At 46.7% G+C, this 19635-nt stretch overlaps 1 protein-coding gene across 1 annotated transcript; it reads left to right on the forward strand.

Moving 5' to 3' along the window:
• Window positions 1–4765: 4765 nt before the first annotated feature.
• Window positions 4766–16059, forward strand: LOC142064906 (solute carrier family 2, facilitated glucose transporter member 3). The gene is made up of 10 exons (XM_075110438.1): window positions 4766–4924; window positions 7953–8048; window positions 9423–9583; window positions 9878–10118; window positions 10287–10449; window positions 11146–11333; window positions 11707–11811; window positions 12245–12346; window positions 12600–12803; window positions 13317–16059. The coding sequence occupies exons 1-10, from the start codon at window positions 4910–4912 to the stop codon at window positions 13524–13526; spliced, it is 1485 nt and encodes a 494-aa protein (XP_074966539.1). The 5' UTR covers window positions 4766–4909; the 3' UTR covers window positions 13527–16059.
• The last annotated feature ends 3576 nt before the right edge of the window (window positions 16060–19635 follow it).

Here is a 19635-nt window from a genome sequence, read left to right on the forward strand (position 1 = left end):
CACTGCATAATAATCCGCCTTATCCCTGCTCCTCTTATCTCTGAAGAATTTGCTCTCCAGGCAAAATAATAAGAAACACGAGAAAGGATTCACTAAACTTGTGAAAGAGAGAGACTGGGAAGAGCTTCATGGTATGGGGCAGCACCACTGAACTGAAAGTTGGGCAGATATGACAAAACACCTAGTGTAAGGTGAAATACAGCTTGCCAGGAACTTGGATAGCAGAATGATGACCCTGTGGTTGATCAGTCTCTGTTGATCAGTCTCTGTTCCCATTAGGCTGCGGAGGAATGGACAAGATAATTTTTTTTCTTTACCATCCAATTTATTGTGCCTTCTCCCAGTTTGTCCCCTGAGCCAAGGCCTTGTATATATGACATGTGTTTGCCAGAGAAATATACCTGTTGGAGCTCCATTGATGTTTTCAAAAAGCTACAGTAAGGTGGGGTCACTTGCCAGCTCCAGCCTCTAGGATAAATTAAGGCAAGAACAGGCTTGCCTGTTGTTGGGGCTCTTTCTTAATGCTTAATAGGCATTCTCTGATTAAAACAACTTTCCTCTGAAAATGTAAGTTCCCTGGAAATTAAATGTTAGTTGGCATGCACTAGTTTAGACATGCAAGTGTTCTCAAAGCTAAAAAGAAAAAATTTGTTAAGCAAAAGATAGGCCTTTCCCAGTCCCCATAGCTCTGTGTCTAGGATACTGGTGTTTAATGTGGGGCAACCAGCATCAAGTTCTACGTGGGGCTGGTTCTGCCTGGCCCTTCCTTTAGAAACCTTAAGTCTGGCTGGCCACAGGCAACCTGCAGTGGGCTTCCATCCTAGTGCAGTTAATGCACTTTGAATAATACACAAGTATTATATTCACAAAATGACTAGGTAGTTTTAGTTGGTGCAGTATCAGATAAATCTGCTAAGGAGGTATTATGGTAAGTCCCCCAACAGATGATCTTCAGAAGAATTATCTGTGATGTGGAAGGTATGTGTGTGTCCCAGGACAGAAACAAAACTGATACTTGGGAGGAATAGGGTCTGATGCAAAACTTCAAATTTAAATATTTGAGCACTGGCAGATGAATTCAGACTGGGACAAAGCTAACTGAAATGGAAGGGTGGGGTATTTTCCCCACATTCCTTAGGGAAATTTGGTTTTCAGTGATGCATTTTGAACTTGTGTCTCTTCCTCACTACTGTTTACTCTACCAGCTCAGTAAAGATAAGGCAGTGCCACCCACTGTGTTCTGCATCATGTGCTAGAGATCTGATTTTTCAGCTAAACTCTTATTGCTTCTACATTGGACTGGAAGCTACCTATATATTTAATTTAATCTTGAAGTTTGGATTGCTCAGCACTTAAAACAGAGTCATGTGAGTCAAGAATAAGCTAGGAATGAGGCCATTTCAGAAGAATGCTTTTCACAGTCTGGAGATTGCCTCTGAAATTTGGATATGCTTAGAGCCTCCTCAAATATGGCAACTTCCCATGCTCACCAGTAAATGAATATTTCCAGAGCTAATGCCAGGGTTTGAGACAGCTGGGTGATCAGATTCAAGGTTGAGTTTGGTACGCTTGTAAAGAAAAGGAAAATAAGCTAGGAAACAGGAAAACAAATGTGAGCCAAGATTACTCAAACAAAGAATGTTAGGGAATTAGGGTTGGGTCTGGCAGCCTGATAGAGGCAAGGCTGCCACAGCTCCTTGCTTCCAGGTGCAACTAGTAGCAAGGCTGAGTATGTATCTTGTTATCCTGACTTTGGGATATTCTCAGTAGGCACATGCACACAAACACACATATACACCACATATACACACGGCCACCACACAGACCTACACAGAGACACAGAGCATTTACACAAACACAAACAGTACCAATGGCCTCATCCTGTTCCCCTCCCAGAGTGAGCAGGATGGCAGTCCAGTAATGGGAAATATATATTTATGTACATATGGGTATATACACACGCATAGGGTGGATCCTTCCAGGAGCTGGGCTCAGACACTCAGCTGTCCCCAAATCCCAGTCTCCCCAGTTGCTGGCACCTGGGTATATGAGACCCCAAGGCTGCAGCCCCACTCCTGTTGCTGGTACAGACTCCATCACTCACACACATACAAGCACATGCACGTGCACAGCTGGCCAGGACTCCCCTGGTCCCTCCAGTAGCCAACCTGCCATGGCCTCATCCTTAGAGACACAGACACCAGTGTGTCCTCTCAGATCTCACAGTCTCTCCGGCAGCTGACTGGGACTGTCCTGGTCCCTCTGATAGGCAGTCCTTCCCTTACAGCCACCCCCCCCCCCACCCCCCCCCCCCCCACTACCAGGACACTTCACCTGCTTGCTGGCTGGTCCAGCTGGATTTTTACTAGTACTCACAGCTTCACCTGCATGCCTGCACTTACTGCCCCAATGGGCACACAGGCCTCTGTGGCCTGGCACTGAGACCTCCATACACACCACATCACCCCACCCCCACATAGAAGAGTACCTCACCCAGGAACAGAAGTAGAAATACAATTTAATAACAGAATCACAGAATGGCAGGGGTTGGAAGGGACCTCTGGAGATCATCTTGTCCAACCCCCCTGCTTGAGCAGGGACACCTAGAGCAGGGGGCACAGGAACGCATCCAGGCGGGTTCTGAATGTGTCCAGGGAAGTGGACTCCACATCCTCTCTGGGCAGCCTGTGCCACTGCTGTCACCCTCACAGTAAAGAAGTTTTTCCTCATGTTTAAGTGGAACTTCCTGTGTTCCAACTTGTGCCCATTGCCCCTTGTCCTGTCATTGGGCACCACTGAAAAGAGCCCAGACCCATCCTCTTGACACCGGCCTTTCAGGTATTTATAAGTATTGATAAGATCCCCACTCAGTCTTCTCTTCTCCAGGCTGAACAGACTCAGGTGTCTCAGCCTTTCCTCATAAGAGAGATGCTCCAGTCCCCTGATCATCTTGGTAGCTTTCTGCTGGACTTTCTCAAGTCCTTGCCCTGTCCTTCTTAAACTGGCGGTGCCAAAACTGGACACAGTACTGACAGACTGTGCTGATCAAGTGTAGGGCAAGGCTGGACACGTGTGCTGGCCAGCCAACAGTTTATATGCAACTGGCCCCTTTTTTCTCCTTATGCCCCCCCTTTCCCCTCTTTGATTCCTCCCCTTAATATCCCAGAGTAAGTCCTCTGCAATCCCAAAATGCTCTTCCCCTGCATCCTGTAATGCCTCCGGTGCTCCTGTACGCAGGAGCCCCCCTCTCCCCCGCCTGAAAGATGCTGCAGCCCTAGACTCTTCATGATGGGTTTCACACCGGGACAATGGGGCTGATGGCTCTCCTGGGACAGCCCTGGGAGGGGCAGGCCCAGGCAGGGTGTCACTTCCTCTCAGTCCGTAATTTCGGTCACCACCTGGCATTGTGCCCCTCTGCTCCTCTGGGCATGTGAAAATGGGGCCTTTGATGTGTTGATGGATCTTGTGATGGGCCTGGGAGTAGCTGGGGGAGGATGTTATTTGTGGTCCTTTTCCTGCCATTGTCTCTCTGTGCTCCTTTGTGGGTGTGCAAATGAGCTTTTATCACATAGCCTAAGAAAGAGGACTGTGCAGGCTTCCCTTGCCCTTTTATACAACTGTTGCTCTGTTAACACCACCACAGAAATACCTACTGAAGGGCGCAAGTCAAGTGGCCAAGTGCTACCCCATTTGACCCGCAAATTTCCAGTTGTGTGTGGTCAGGCGACCATGCCAAATAAACAGAAGTTAAATTAAAATGTAATCGTTCCAGTTCCTCAGAATCTGGTGACGAAAGCGATAGCTGGTCCCAAGATAATTTTCCTAGCAACGAAAATCTGGCATAAAACAACTTTCTCCCTCTGTCCCTGTGCCCAGCCCCAGCTCTGAGCTGTTGCCGTTTTCTGTAGTCAAAATGCTTGGCAGATTCTTAATTCAGTGAAGCCTTTTGTTGTTTGACAGTGGTTTTGCCTGAAGTTCAAAGCACAACTCTTTACTACTCTCCTGGAAGAGTTTGGCAATTGTTTTGACCTGAAGGATGGGCAACATATAAATATGAAGCACAGTAGCGCAGTTTGGTTGAAAGGGAACAAATCTGGAAGTACGTGCAGCTGTAGAATCACAACTCAAGCTTTGCCCCCATAGATTCTAGCTTTGTAGGAAAAATATATTAAAAACAACAAAAACAAACCCAAAAGAACAACCAAGCAAAAAAAAAAACCAACCAAAACACAAAACCAAAAAACACCCAAAGCCAGTTATCTAGAGCCGTGCCTCATCCACAGCTCTGGGCGGTGGGAAAGGCAACCAGGGAGGATGGCGTTTGACTTGAGGCTTCTGCCCGTGCTATGTGTGCGCCTGCCTCCCCGCCCGTCCCTGCCTGCCTCGCTGCTCATAAACTCCGGGTCGAAAGCAGCTTTATGCCGTGCAGCTCCCTTCACGCCCATCAGCCGTGTATTCTACCATTAGCTGACATTTGCCTGGCTTCAAACGTGTGTAAACACTTCCCCTCCACGCTGTCACCTCTCCCCGGCGCTGGGCGGTGGAGCCGCGGCGCACCCCCCCGCCCGCCGCCCACCATGGCGGCCCGGCTGCGCCGCACGCACGCCGGCGGAAGGCCGCTGATGTCAGTTGCAGTCAGAAAGCTCACACGCTCCGTTTTAGGTTTTTTTCCTTGTAATTACGGGACGCCGGGGAGCTCCTCCCCCGCCCCTCCCACCAGCCCCCCACCCGAAACAGAGGCCATAAATCCCCGGGCCTCTGCGGGGCGAAAGCGTGAGCTCGCGCAGGGCTTGGGGCAGCCGCGTGGCGTGGGTGTGAGCGGGGAGCGGAGGCGCCGCCTCGCGCGTTCCGTTAGCTGGGGCAGCCGTTCGGCAGCCGGTCCCCGGGAGCTCGTCGTTCGTCGCCGGCGATGGATGCCAAAAAGGTAGAGAGGGAGCGCGGATTTCTTCCCCGCCCCCCTCCGGAAGCTTTGCGGCCGGTGTGAGGGGACGCCCGGGGGACTCGGAGGGGTGTGTGTGTGTGTGTGTGTGTGTGTGCGGTCGCGACCGGTGGCTGGTCGGGATTCATCGCCGCCTTGCCGTCCGGTGCCACCGGGTGTTCGCTGGTGGCGGTGAAGCTGGGTGCGGCGGAGGTGCCGGCAGGCCGCAGCCGCGGTTCGCGGCGGCGGGGGGCATGGGCTGCTCGGGAGGGGTTGTTGCAGGTCGTGAGATTGATTCGTTTTCGTTGCCAGTGGCCCGATGGTCCACATGATGCTCTCCGTGTTTTAGTGTATTGATCACGAGGTTCATTTTGCTGGCAGAGCAGTACTAGTTTGGCTCGGGATTCATGATGCTAAAAGGGTGATTACTCTTTAAGGCGTTTTTGGGGTGGTATAGCTTATAATAAAGGTGTTTTAAAATTTCAAGAAGAAAACAAAGCATATCCCTTCCCCTATCCCCTTTGGAGAGCAGGGGACAGAGCCTTTGTCGGTACCATGGTTCATCTGCAGCTCCGAGTAAGCCGTGCAGCAGCTGAGTGAGCTAATGACTGCGTGTGTCTGGATGTGTCAAGGGGAAAAAGCGGGCGAGCATGAGGAGAGAATGAGAAGAGACAGCGAATATTCAGCTGGGCCTGGTGCAGAATGCCAGGGGATTACAGTTACCCAGGAACAGCAGAATCGGGGGAGCCCGCGGACCTCACCGCCATATTGATGGGAGATGCGGGTAGCGTGAGAAGCTGTGGCAGAGGGAAGGAGAGCATTTGGTCAAGGTCGCTCAGAGCAGGGCTGGGTTCAACAAGTTGTACTTCTCTGAGGTTCCAGTCGGTGAAGGAGGTGAGGGGGGTGGGGGTGGACTGGTGAGAAGCATCTCCTGGATAATGAACGCTGCTGATGCTTGTGGTCAGAGGGAGAGGTGGTGGTTTGAGTTCCTTGCTGGTGTACAGACTTCAGCCTTGAGCCTTTGAATGGTGTCTGTGTGTGTGTGTTGGTGGTGTAGCTGTACTATTTCTGAACGCCCTGTTTGCCTTTTGGGAAGTGAGGCACTTCCAGCAGTAACAAATGATCCATACATTAGATCACAGTCTGGCTCACTGGAGGGGATGTGTCAAGCCGTGTGATGTCTAGGGTGGTATGAGACTGGGTAGGAGATAAATAGTAAGCAACAGCTAGAGAAGGGAGTATGAAAGAAGGTAGAAGAACTAACCTCCTTATAGTTTATATACCTACCCTGTAGGTAAGGGGTACCACAAAGCAGGTACCCTGAGTCCCTGCTGCACCCAGAAGAAAAAGGCCAGCTGTGACCACTGCAGGCCATGACAAAGCAGAGCCCTGGGTAGAAAGATGATCTTGTGTTGAGTCACTGTGGAAATGTGGAGAGCGCAGGGTTTTGTCCTCAGTTTTGCTATCCCTGCTGGCTAGGGACAACCTGGCCTGGAGTCCTAAAAGTGCTTAGATGTCTTAATGCCCTTTTACAGGCATTCAGGTACTTTGAAAGAGCTGTGTTCTTGTGGTTCTGTGCCAAATTTCCTTGCGACAAAAATGAGGGAGCAGTCACAGGTAGCATGGAGAAGGCCTAGACTGCCTCGGGTGTAAGGTGTGTTCAGGTGTGAATGCTGCTTTGAGAATCATCTGCTCCCTGCAAGAGAAGGACCATGTCCCCTTTGTCTCCGTTACTAACCTTGTCAGGAAGAGAGCTCATTCTGAGACACTTATGTGCTGTAGGTGGGGGAAGCCATGCCTGAGAGTAATTTCCCCAGTTTCTGTTTACTGGGGTGTAACTTGTAGTTGTGTGAGGATTGTGCAGGCCAGAAGCACCTACATGCTTGGCTTGAAAGATTGGTAAAGGTGGTCTGAGCACTGGCAGAAGCTTATTGGCAAAAATTTTTGGCAGCCTTGGGAGCCCTTGTTCCTGGAGCAGAGCCAGAAGATGAGACTGGAAGACCTGTGACAGCAGGCCCCATGGAGTACTTCTCTCCACTGCCAGCCTTAGGACAGTAACTGGAAAGCCTTGGAAAAGGGACTGTTATATTTTTTGAAAAGCTTACAATCCCTCCTGAGACAGAAATATGGTCTTTCCAAATTATGCCAACTCAAGCACTGGTCATCTAAGTGCCAACTCCCAAGTTACCTGCTTCCCGCACCTCCCTGACACAGAGCTGGCTTAAATGCCGCAAGCTTAAAAATGTAGAAAATGTCAGATGCTTTTCACTGACACTTAGATTTCTATCTGTGGGACTTCTGAGGGTGGACCTTCAAGCTTCCTCTATGGCTCTGAGGGCTCAGCAGTTTCTTATTTTATTTTAATAAATATGCACATACTCAAAAGTCCAGGGTCTGTGCTTCGTTTAAAATACAAAGTATTACCACATCATCAAGAAAAATAAATGGGAAGGTTGGCAACACTGCCACTGCCTTTGTGAGGCAGGCTGCCATGCCAGGTGCCCTGGGGCAGGGTTGGGAAGCTCTAGCCTGGGAAAAGCAGGCCTGTTGCTGAAGAGTGCATGTTTTAACTGTTAGGAGTGACTGCCAGTATAGCTCTTGGGCAGATCTGAGACTCAATTTATGGGAACTTGTCAGCTGGCATGGGGAAGAGTCAGACCCTTGTTTCATGACATGCCAGAGATCAGCAAAAGCTTTTCTGTAAAGCAGATCAACCCAAAATAACAGCCACTAATGCAGCCAGTGTATTCATTACCAATGAGCTGAGAATAGTTGATGAAGGTCAGAAGATGATAAAGGGGAGGTTCTAACAGGCCCTCCTACTTCTCGTCATAGTGTACAGTTGCATCTTCTTTTCCAGGGTCTCTGTTACTGGTACCCACCCTTGCTGGATGAAAGCCCATTCCCTGCCCTTGGCACACTTGCATGTGGCACCTATGAGCTGCAGCTGCTGTTTATGCTGAAGAGAAACTCAAGGTGTGTGGAAATCATGAATAACCAAATTAACTAAAATGTTTTCTCTCTCTTTCCTCAGAAAATCACAGCACCCCTTATCTATGCTGTTTCCATTGCTGCCATTGGATCTCTCCAGTTTGGGTACAACACTGGTGTCATCAATGCTCCTGAGAAGGTGAGGGGGAGAATGAGTTGGGGAGATGGTATGAATTGAGGGGCTGATGAGAAAACAAAGGTGCAGAAAGGAGAGGAGCAGTCTCCCAAGCAGCTAACAATTTTGTTCTGTTTTAAGTCAAGGAAAGAAGACATTGAAAACCCCCTCTCCACTACAACAATGGACAGGAAGGGCAAAGTTTTGGGGTGGAGAGAGAGCAAGCAGAGAGGCCAGCTCTCTTAATTAGGAGTGAAGAGGGTTGGCTAGGGCAGGAGGTGTCCAACTGCCATTTCCTGGTAGGTCTGTATTTGGTGCATGGAGGAATGTGAGCCACTTAAGTTTTGAGGCAGAACAAATCAGCCATGGCAGAAGAAATGTAAAGAGCAGCATGCAGAAAACAGTTGAGGTTTGGTAAGGATTACAGTTGCTCTAGCTTAGTTTATCTCAGGGACCATCTGGGGCTTCTTTATTTGTTTATTCATTCCTTGTATTAAGTATAGATTCAGTGCTTGTAAAAGGGTTGTGACTGGGGCACTCTGACCAAATAATCTCATGACTGTAGCCTAAGAAGGAAAAGAAGAGATGAAAAAAAAAAAACTCAAGAAATGTGGTTTTCTTGTTAACTATAAGATGGTTCCTCTCTCTCAGGAACTGAGTCACCAATACCACATCCACCCTGTCTCCGGGAATAGATGTCATATCACATGTTGGGGGGTGGGGTGGGAGGCAGGGGGTTCTCCCTAGCTAATGTCCTGCTGCCATCTGCTGGGGGCAGACACTCTGAGGCCATGCCCCACTTGGCTGTTGTAGAACATCCCTCACTGTCAAAGAGGATGCCTTGGAAATTAGCAACACAGCCCTGTCACATCCCCATGGGACAGTGAAGGATTGTTTTGCATAATGCTGCAGTCCTTCAGGCTTACCTCAGTGAAACTTTGTCTCTCTTAAAGTATTTCCATCCTGGAAAGCCTGTCCCTGCTCCCAGAGTTCTGGTATTACCAGAAGTATTCTCTTTCATTCTCTGTGATCATGTTTTCTTGTTCCCTCTCACTTCCAGCTGTCTTGCACCCACCCCGCAAGCACCACCAGTGCTCATGTAATCCAGAAACATTCAGAAGATAAGCCTGTTTTCCTTAATCATCATTGGCCCACCACCCCATGTTCAGTGAAGCAATTTCTTCTTCATCATACTGCTACCACCTACTGAACTTCTCAATGAAAGTTCCTCTTTCTGCACCCTCCTCTTCCCCTTGTTTAACTTGTTGCTAACTACTGAATTTTTAAGGTCTATCCTTGCTGCTTGCCTCCATGAAAACTGAAGTAATCTCCCGTCTCCCCAGTGCAAAATGTCTCCCACTAGATTGTAACTCTGTCCCCACCTGGTTTCTCTTGCAGATCATCCAGAGGTTCTTCAACAGAACCTTGTCAGAACGGAATGGGGAAGTTGTCTCCCCAGAGCTCCTCACCTCTCTGTGGTCCCTTTCTGTGGCTATCTTCTCGGTAGGAGGTATGATTGGCTCCTTCTCAGTCAGCCTGTTTGTCAACAGATTTGGCAGGTAAGTTGGAAAGAGGGATCCAAACCACTGGGGAATTTTTCCCTTCCACAGTGGAGTGTGGGGAGGTGAGAGGAAGGGAGGAGGAGGAGGAGGAGGAGGAGGCTGGGGAGGAAGCAAGAATGTCTGGGCTGCAAAAAGAGAGGGTTGGAGGCCAAGGTAGGAGCTGAATGGGAATTACCCATTTCTTCTCCCAGCCCTGAGACTGGGAGGTCATGTGTGGGTTTACCCTTCTCCCAATGATTTTCCAAATGTATTGCCAGTTTGAGCTCAGTCTTGACATCTTTACCCTGGCAGGAGGAACTCCATGCTACTGGTGAATGTCTTGGCCTTTGCTGGTGGTGCTCTCATGGCCTTCTCCAAGATGGCAAAGTCAGTAGAGATGCTGATCATTGGCCGCTTCATTATTGGCCTCTTCTGTGGTCTCTGCACTGGCTTTGTGCCCATGTACATCAGTGAGGTCTCACCTACCAGCCTTCGTGGAGCCTTTGGCACCCTCAACCAGCTGGGCATTGTTGTGGGCATCCTGGTGGCCCAGGTAGGCTTGATACAACCTGATCCTGCACTCAGGGGAAAGGGGGGCTGGGGGTGGGTGATGTGGGCAGCACTTGCCATCAGGTGTGATATGTGGTCCGGTCATACTCACTGGTGTGGGGTGTGGAATCTGAGTATTTAAATCACTATTACTCCCCAATTCTTGCTGTAGATCTTTGGTCTGGAAGGAATCATGGGGACTGAAGCACTTTGGCCACTGCTTTTGGGGTTCACAGTTCTCCCAGCAATCCTGCAGTGTGTGGCTCTTCTTTTCTGCCCGGAGAGCCCTCGTTTTCTGTTGATCAACAAGATGGAAGAAGAGAAAGCACAAGCAGGTAAGAACTCATCTCTGAAGTGGCACAGCTGTATTCTGGCTCCCAGCCTGCACTGAACTTGAGTGGGAGACCAGGACTGACTCTGGAGCCTGTGGTGGATCAGGGTGTGACTCCCAGAGGGCACCATGCCTACCCTCCCATCCTTCAGGTTGCACCAGTGCCAGGAAGTTTGAGAAACCTGGCATCCCAACAGACACTCCAGGTGGGATTAAGACATGAGGAGTGGCTCCTGGCCTGGTGGGATGTAGCAGGCCCAGCTGCTGCAGCTCTTGTCAGCCTTTCCTGAAAGGCAGGAAATAGGCTGACATTGAACAGGGTGCTTGGAGGGTGTTTCCCTCTCCTACTGCAGAGGGTTGGAGTCAGCTCTGGCAAGCACGGGAACAGAATTAGAGATCAAATGTAAATTTGGGGATCAAGCAACATGGGTAGGGCCTGGGCCTGGTTTCTGTGCTGATCTCAGCACCAACCTCTGCGTTGAAAAAAGATGAGCAAGGCTGCATGTACGGGCTCAGTCTTTCCCAGGCAGCAGGCCCAAATGCTGACTGACTGGTGGTCCAGTCTTCCCAGGGTGCCCTGCCTGAAATAGCAGGGCAGGGTCGGGGGAACCTACTGGCTGTGTGTGTATTATATATTTATAATACATTTTATATATATATATATAATAAAAATGATATATATATTTATTCTTCCTTCCAGTTCTCCAGAAGCTCCGTGGTACACAAGATGTGTCTCAAGACATCCTGGAGATGAAAGAAGAGAGTGCTAAGATGTCCCAGGAAAAGAAAGCTACTGTGCTAGAGCTCTTCCGTTCTCCAAACTACCGCCAAGCCATTATCATTGCCATCATGCTGCAGCTTTCCCAACAGCTCTCGGGCATCAATGCTGTGAGTTATCTTACTGTCCCATCTGTTAGGCCTCCCTTATCTCTGGCTACACTTGCACTTGCCGCTAATGTTGAGAGAACCGTGTTTCCAAACACCCCTTTTTGCACCTTGGCTGGTGGTTGCTGTTCTGTGATAACTGCAGAGATTGCTAAAATGGAGATTATATTGGCTTTCACTTTTCCTGTACACACTCCAGCAAGACATTGCAGTCTTGCATCAAGTGAATGAACCTTGACTGGAAGCATACTGTTTTCTACTGTTGAGTGCTTCCTAGAAACTCCTTGTTGGGCCTGCAAGCTCTCAGGCAGGGAACAAGAGGCATGCTTTCAAACACTGGAAATGTGACATGTCCAACTTCTGCTTCTCTTCCCAGGTATTCTATTATTCTACAGGGATTTTTGAAAGAGCTGGTATCACACAGCCTGTGTATGCCACCATTGGAGCTGGCGTGGTAAACACTGTCTTCACTGTTTTGTCGGTAAGTGGAACAGAGCCTTATGGTGAGAGGTAACCTGTCTGCCTGAGCTTTCTTGGGAGATGTGGCTAAGGACAAGTAGCCAGGCTGTGGCAAAGCATTGGGCTAGGCAGTGGCCTGTAAGAGCAAAGAAAAGAATGCATTAAAAGCACTGTGGAGGAGAGGAGGGGAGAAAAAGAGCTATTGTTACCATTTTAGAAGAAGGGGAGGGTGAAAAGTTGTGCACAGGGGAAAAGAATGATGAGAGAAGGCAGGAGCAAGAACCAGAGAAGAAAAACTCATGCCAAGGATGGAGCAGCCTGGTGATCTGCACTGAGATCATCACTGGCACTGAGGTCTACAGGCAGATAAGAGGTGCAGGGCACACTGAGCAAGGGAGCTTTTTCTGCTCTTGCTGCCAAAATCACAGTTTTTTTTCCTCCTGCCATGTTTCTAGCTGTTCCTGGTGGAACGTGCAGGACGCAGGACCCTCCATTTAGTTGGCTTGGGTGGAATGGCTGTGTGTGCTATTCTTATGACCATCGCTTTAGCTCTGAAGGTGAGTAATTAAGTGTTGTCCAGGCTGACCCCAGCAAGGGACCTATAAAACTGCACACCTGCCTTGCCCTGCAATTCTGCCCTGTAGGCAGGTACAGCTGGGGCTAGACCTGAGTGTGCAGTGGAGATCACAACTTCCTAACTGTGAATCTGTCTCATAGTGTTCACAGAGGAAGTTGTGGCACTGGAGATGGTGTTGTGTTGTGCCCGGTTTGCCTCAAAACTGCAGCTGATCACATTTTGTTCCCTCACAGGATGTTGTGGAGTGGATCAGATACATCAGCATTGTTGCCACTTTTGGCTTTGTGGCTCTTTTTGAAATTGGCCCTGGCCCTATCCCCTGGTTCATCGTGGCAGAACTCTTCAGCCAGGGCCCACGGCCTGCAGCCATGGCAGTGGCTGGTTGTTCCAACTGGACCTCTAATTTCTTGGTGGGAATGCTCTTCCCTTATGCAGAGGTAAGGACCCAGCTTGCAAAGCACTGTGAGAGTGCTGCAGCATTGGAATAGGTGTGCAGAGTGGTTGTAGAATCTCTGTCCCTGGAGACTACAAAACATGACTGTATGACCCTTAACAACCTGATCTTTCCTTGAAGTTCTCTGTACTTCAAGCAGAGGGCTGGTCAGTCTTCCAGAGGTCCCTGATTTATGCTTTTGATTGTTACTGAAGGTTGAGTGTTGTGGCTCACTTTGTATTCTGCTGTCTTAACTGCCTGTGGCTTACAAATAGTTGGAAGAGCCATCTTAATTAGCCCATCAAATCTCAATTTTGGTGACCCCATGAACATAAAAGCATTTCAGAAGCCCACAGGAACCTGATTTCATTTTAAGAAAAAAAAGCTGTGTTGAAAAAGTCAGTAAGGCCATTGTTGAAAGGTGTTTGCTGTTAACAGGTCAAAATTCTAAATGACCTTACACTTAGGTTTGTGAGCTTTTTCAAACAAAAACTTCCTGCTTTTGTTCTCCCTGCAGAAACTATGTGGCTCCTATGTTTTCCTCATCTTCCTTGTTTTCCTGGTCATCTTCTTTGTCTTCACATTCTTCAAAGTGCCGGAGACCAAGGGCAGGACTTTTGAAGACATCTCCAGGGGCTTTGAAGGACGAGCCAGCCCCACATCACCTGTAGAGAAGAACCCCATGGTGGAGCTGAACAGCATACAGCCTGACAAAGAAGTTGCCTAAGATTCATGACACACCCCTTCTTCGACTCTTACATGCTTAAGGAGTCATTAAAGGAATGAGCAAAGAAAACCATGAGAACTGGGACATTTTTTCCCCCCCCCTCAATTGCTGCTATTTTCTTCTTTGCACCCACATCCTCACCCATTTTGCCAGGCTTACCAGCATTAAGCAAATCTGATATGGGTGATCCCATTTTCAAGTACTGGAAGGCACATGGCACTTGGCAAAAATAATCCCATCTTCCCTGTCACAAACATCAGGAGAACAGAGAAGAGCTGTTCAGAACAACAAAAAAAAAAAATGTTCTTTTGCTTTTCTCACCTGTAATTGCTTTTTGGGGTTAACATACTAAATGCACGTGGTGACCATATGTTTTTGAATCTAACTTACTATTTTTGTAGTGAGTTGAAGTGACCCACTAAACAAGTCCCTGGCCCTTTGAGTCCACTCTGTGTGCGTGTGTGCAGTGTTACACTGGAACTTAACAAGCCTACCAAAAAGCCATCTCCTTGCTTTTTTCTCTCCAGTGTGCACTTTATTTTAGCCTCAGGAAAAAGGGGACCAAGTTACGTCGATATTTTTCCTGCTCTTTTATTTTTTTGTATAGACAGACTGAAAGCATACTTTTACTTGAGTTTATTTATTTGTATGTCACTTTCTAGATATTTATTTTTTTAATGGTGTACAAAAATGTACAGATGAAATTGAAGATGTTTAAGAGAAATAGCTATTCTAACAAAAGATGCTGTAGACCGGAAGTGCAAGAAGACTGTAAAGGAGAAATGTGGTACTAAACAGGAGATCGGGCATTTTGGATGGTATGTACAACAGAGCCAATTATGCACATCACCTTTAAGTTATTTGTGCCCTCTGGAAAGAAATTCAGAGAATTGCATACAAGTGAGAAGTATGGTTGGTTGTCCAACAAAATCTCTTATTTGGGATTTTTTTTTGGTGGCAGTTTTAACTATTGTTCCCAAGTGTTGCATGGAAAGTGTGGTATTGCAGCAAATGGGTGTTAGCTTATATTTTCAGTTATGGTTAAGCATTGTATGGGATGATTGAGGGTGGTGATTGCAAACCAGAAAGTAACTTTTCCTTCCTTCTCTTTATTTTTTTTGGGGGCTTCTCTGCTGTGTTCTAATAGGTCAGAAGGTCTGAAATTTGCAGATTGTTACTTCAAGGTGTGAGGATAAAGATTATTTTCCAAAGCTGTGTTTTCTTAGCAATTGTTTTTATAAATATTAGAGGCATGTAACAATGACCCTTCTGGACTCCGGCATGGTCAGTTATGGCATGTGTTAAGTTCCTAAAGGTAAAGATGCAGGACTAGAGACCAGAGCTACTGGAACTTGGTAGCATAGCAGTGTGAAATGTCTGTAGTGCTCAGTCCACTGATTGGTTGCAGGCCAGATGTTTTGCCCCATGTGTCCTCTCTGGAAGGTCTGCATGATGTTGATGTTCACCAGTGTGCTGTGTACAGCTCTGTGATAGTGCCCCTCTTGAAAGGGATATGGCAGACAGTAATTGTACATCAGTAAATGATCTCTCAGCTTGTCATACTGCTAGGTGATCCAGGGTATGTATATATACACCTACCCTTGCTGCTAAGCTAGCACCCTTCAGTTTAGGAAGGCAAAAAGTACCATGTATACTTGCAGTCAAGGGGTGGGAGCTTTGCTTCACTGACTACCACACTCTGGCAAGAGAGACTCTAGGCCTGTGTCTCCAGACCTGCACAAGCTATCTAAATGTAGCACAGAGGTAGGTCAAATTTAAACTTCTGCTCTTAAGATCTCTGTTTTGGGCTTGATAAAACTCAGGTCTACCTGCAAACTCATGATGGAGATCATTGATGGATATCCTAGAAGAGATGCAGGCCCACAAATTCCAAGGTGGGTAAAAGGCAGAAAGGCAGGAATGGCAGCAAAAATGTTCTTGCATGGACAGCTCAAGCTTTCTTGATAACATGCTGCTTCAGAGCAGGTCAGAGATGTTCCTATTGATGTATGTTCTGGGGGCATGTATCTGGCATTTTCAGTAACTAGTTATGACACTTCTACCTTCCCTAATGAGAAACAGTTGCAAAGATCAGTAAAACTGCTGCTGGGAAATACTTCCTGTGACTTCATTTGAAATACTCCAGCTTTGTGCAATGTGGTCCTATTACATCCAGTTTCCCCTAGCTTCCATCATAATCGGGCTTCCGTGTCAGATATTTAATCTCAGATGTATTATATATGACTTCCATATTTTGGCTCACTTATAAAGATTCTTGTACCCTTCCTCTGACCCTCCAGCACTTCCAGACAAGACATTTCTGTATGGGCATCTGTATGTTAGAATTTCCCCTACAGCTGTGCATAAGAGCTTTGCATCAGAGATGTGTGTTGGCTTGGACTGAAATGTGTAGGTAATTTCTCACATGGTATCTCTTTTTTTCTGTAACAGCATTGTGAATATTTTGGATGGGTTTTATAGGCTTATTAATGTGGTTGTTTCCTGTTTTTAAAATAAAAACTATAGAACTAAAGTATCTGGTTTGGATTTTACATTTACCCTGTAAGTCTCCTGTTTCTTACTCCTTTATCACAGCCTGGGTCTGTATCTTGGAATGTCCCCAGCTTCTGCCCTGCAACCTTTTTGGCTAGCCCAGCATCCTGGATTTGCCATTTCATTTTAGGGGAAATGACCATTTCTTTCAGCCTCCATGCATATATTTAATTCCCTTACCACTATGACATAGAAGCTAAAAAGATGTACTTCTCTGGCACTTGTTTCCCCAAATCCTTTTGCTTGCATAACACAGAGCCAGTACAGGCTTTCTGAAACCTGACATTACTGACTGCTGCATGTTCCTAGCTCAGACAAGTGTTTTGCAAAATTTGCTATGCAACCAACCTCAGAGTTGGGGAGTGCTCCAGGCTAAGCTGTGTATGATTGTTTTTCAACTCTGTGGCTGAGCTGAAAAAAAACCAACTTGGCCATCTAAACTCATAAGCATATCTAGGTCAGACTTAACTCTAACACTTCTGTTCTTTTGTCAAAATGGGAACAAATGAGAGCAAAATCATTCAGGGCCAAAACACGTGATTCACTGAGCCCTAAATTAACATTTTGTATAGTTTTTGTGATAAACTTGGGGAATGAGTATTTGTTTTAGATATGGTTATTTCTGAAAACTGTAAGGAAGCTTCAAAAGGAAAAGCTGCTTGCAATTAAATAGTTTGAATGGTTGAAGATGTGTTGTTTTCAGCTGAAACTGCTCATCACAATTCAAGCAAGCATGCAGGCAGTTCTTAAACTGCTGCTGTGAATCCCACACAAGTGTCATTCAACTCAAGAGGGATGGGAGAGCTAGCTTGGACAGGTATGTATTTGAGACTACCCACAGAACTGTGCCCTGGCTTGTGGTGTGCAAGGCACTTACAGAGATCTTCAAAGCATTGCACAGGCCTCTGAAAAACAAGCTAGCCCCTAGAGTCGTGTGTGAGATTAAAGTTTAACTGCAGTGGGCTTTCTGCTAATATCCCACATTGCCTCTTGAGTATACTCAGAGCTGGTAAAGCATCGCCTCTGGTGGGAAACAGAACTCCCCAAGCCTGTATCCCTAACTGGATCTGAAATAGAAGGGAGAAAGGGAGTACAAAAGGAGAATGTGATAATGGAGGAAGTGAAAATTTAATCAGAGAATAAGTCTTGGAGGAACTCCCCTCCATTTGCCACTTCCTCTCTGCCCAACAGCCTACATTACAAAACTTGTGAGTTTCTTAGCACCTTCTCAGATGTCACGCTATTGTCCAGACCTGGCATGAACTCCATCTCTGCTCACTCGGGATGCCATCTCTATTCCAGTGCATTCACATCTGAGCAGCAGTTGGCAGAGGTGTTACCACCAGAAAAATCCCAAATGGCATGGAATGTCTTGATGTGTCCTTGGAACTGGAAGGCCCTGGGTTGTGTGTGAGTAGATCTCTGGAGAACCCTTCTAGGAGAGAAACCACTGCTGAGTGGGCAAGATAAGATCCCTAAGAATTGCAGGTGACATCAACCACATCAAAGGTTTCAGTGCCATTTAAAGGCTGGAGCATAATAGAGTGTCACAATATCACTGTACCATTTGTCACTCTTTGCATGTGTTATTTCTGATAACATATTTGTGTACCAAACAAGAAAAGCAGTTAATATCCATGAGAAGAAATGTGAAAAAACATTTATTGGAGGTAAATTTTACCGCTGCATGCCCTGTGCACAAACCTTTATATCTGCTTTTGTGTCCTCTTTAAGTTCCAGATATCTCAGCAGCTGGGGATATCATGGGGATGCTTCTCCTTTGGGAACGTACCTGGGTGAGAGCCCAAGTAGTGGTGCAGTCTTACCTCCAAGCAAAGCTGCTAAGTAGCCCTCAAAGAAGGGACATTTGCTAGCTTGCTGGGGGGCTGCACCATCATTTCTTTCGTTTGAGGGGAAGGAAGGTGTGGACACTCTGCTTATGCCATTGTTGTGGGGCCATGATGGAGCAGTGGGAGGAGGTGTCTCACTACAACCTTTTCTCCTGCTGTACATGTAATGAGAAAGGTCCTGCCATCAGGTGGGTCAAACACACATGGAGTTGCACAGAAAATTTACACCTCCCTGACTGGTGTGTTTTTTGTTTGTGGGTTGTTTTCTTTTCTCCCCAGGCTTTCTGCAGACCAGACCAACAACATGGTTCCAAGGTTTTCTTCACCTTGAGAAGGACTTTTTGAAGACATGTGAGATGCTTACTGGAAAACCTGGGGTATGTGGCTCTGGTCTGTCATGCTTACGCTTTAGCCTGGCCCTGTCTTTACAATGTGAGATACCAGACAAGAGACAGTTGTCCTCATAATATGCTGCTGGGAGGAGAGAGCACTTGAGGAAATTAGGCTTGCTTAGACTGGGAGAGAAGAGTACCTTGTTTCCTAAAATATATTGTTAACACAGTTTAATTGGTGCTACTTAAAACTATGCCATGCCTGGTGGAAGAAGCTGTGTAAATTTTTAAACAATTCACTTGTTGTGGTAAACCTTGTTTCTATGCACTGAAATACACTGAAATACTGAAATACACAGTGTTTACAAGAATTGGCTTTTCCTTCTTGATGAGACACAGCTTCAGCATGTCTGAAAGACACATGACTGACCTGCTAGGTCTGTTTTCTGTTTGTGTTGCACAACCATTTTTTTGTTTAGCAAATGGTCACATGAATTTGTGTAAGGCAGTCACATTGGTGCCCTAGTCACTGTAGCATAAAGTGTGGGACCATTGCAGATCATGTAGTGAACAAATAATCAGTCATCCATGCAGTGATCAACCTGATCAAACATCACTCAGTCTTTCATCTCTGCTCTGGTCTCTGTTTCATCCTGTTTTCTTCTCTTCTCCATCATGAACAAATTTGCTTTCAAATACTCAGATGTTTATTGCTTCCTTTATATTCCTGTCACCAACTGCTATTGTCACCCAGACTGTATATTAACTTGTTTTTAACTTGTATTCATACATTAAATACTTTAGGGTCTGGACTATCTCTATTCCCCTCTGCTTTGTTAATTTCTTTCAAAGTGTTCTCTCTGATATTGATCAAAGCTTTCAGTGACATGTCTTAACCTCATAGCTCTGCTTTGAGTCTAGACTATGATGTAAGTCTATGACTTAAAGAGCCACAAGGTTTAAGACAGAGTCATCAGAATGATTTTCCACTGAGTAAAGCATAGGGATGCAAAGCCAGGAGAGGATGAAGGTGTGAAGGGGTATGTATGCAGCAGTGTGGCTGGAGAAGTTTGCAATGTATGGAAGAGCCTGTAGAAGGCTGAATACAGAAGGGAAACAGTGAAGATTATGAGGATGTGCTGAAGCAACCAGGAAACAGAGAATGGTAGGTTGCTGACCTCCAGGAAAAGGAGGAATGAGATGCAAGCTAAAAAAAAACCCAGGATCTAGAAGGTGAGGAATTCAGAAGTGTGAGAAGGTAGAACAGGGTCTGAGACAGAGGAGTATGAACTTTGACAGAAGCAGTGAGAGAGTGAGAAAGACTGAAGAGAATGTGTGGTAGAAAGGTGACAGCCACAGCACCAAAGTACAGGC

This window comes from Phalacrocorax aristotelis, chromosome 1 (genome assembly GCF_949628215.1).
Source record: "Phalacrocorax aristotelis chromosome 1, bGulAri2.1, whole genome shotgun sequence".
Lineage (NCBI taxonomy): Eukaryota > Metazoa > Chordata > Aves > Suliformes > Phalacrocoracidae > Phalacrocorax > Phalacrocorax aristotelis.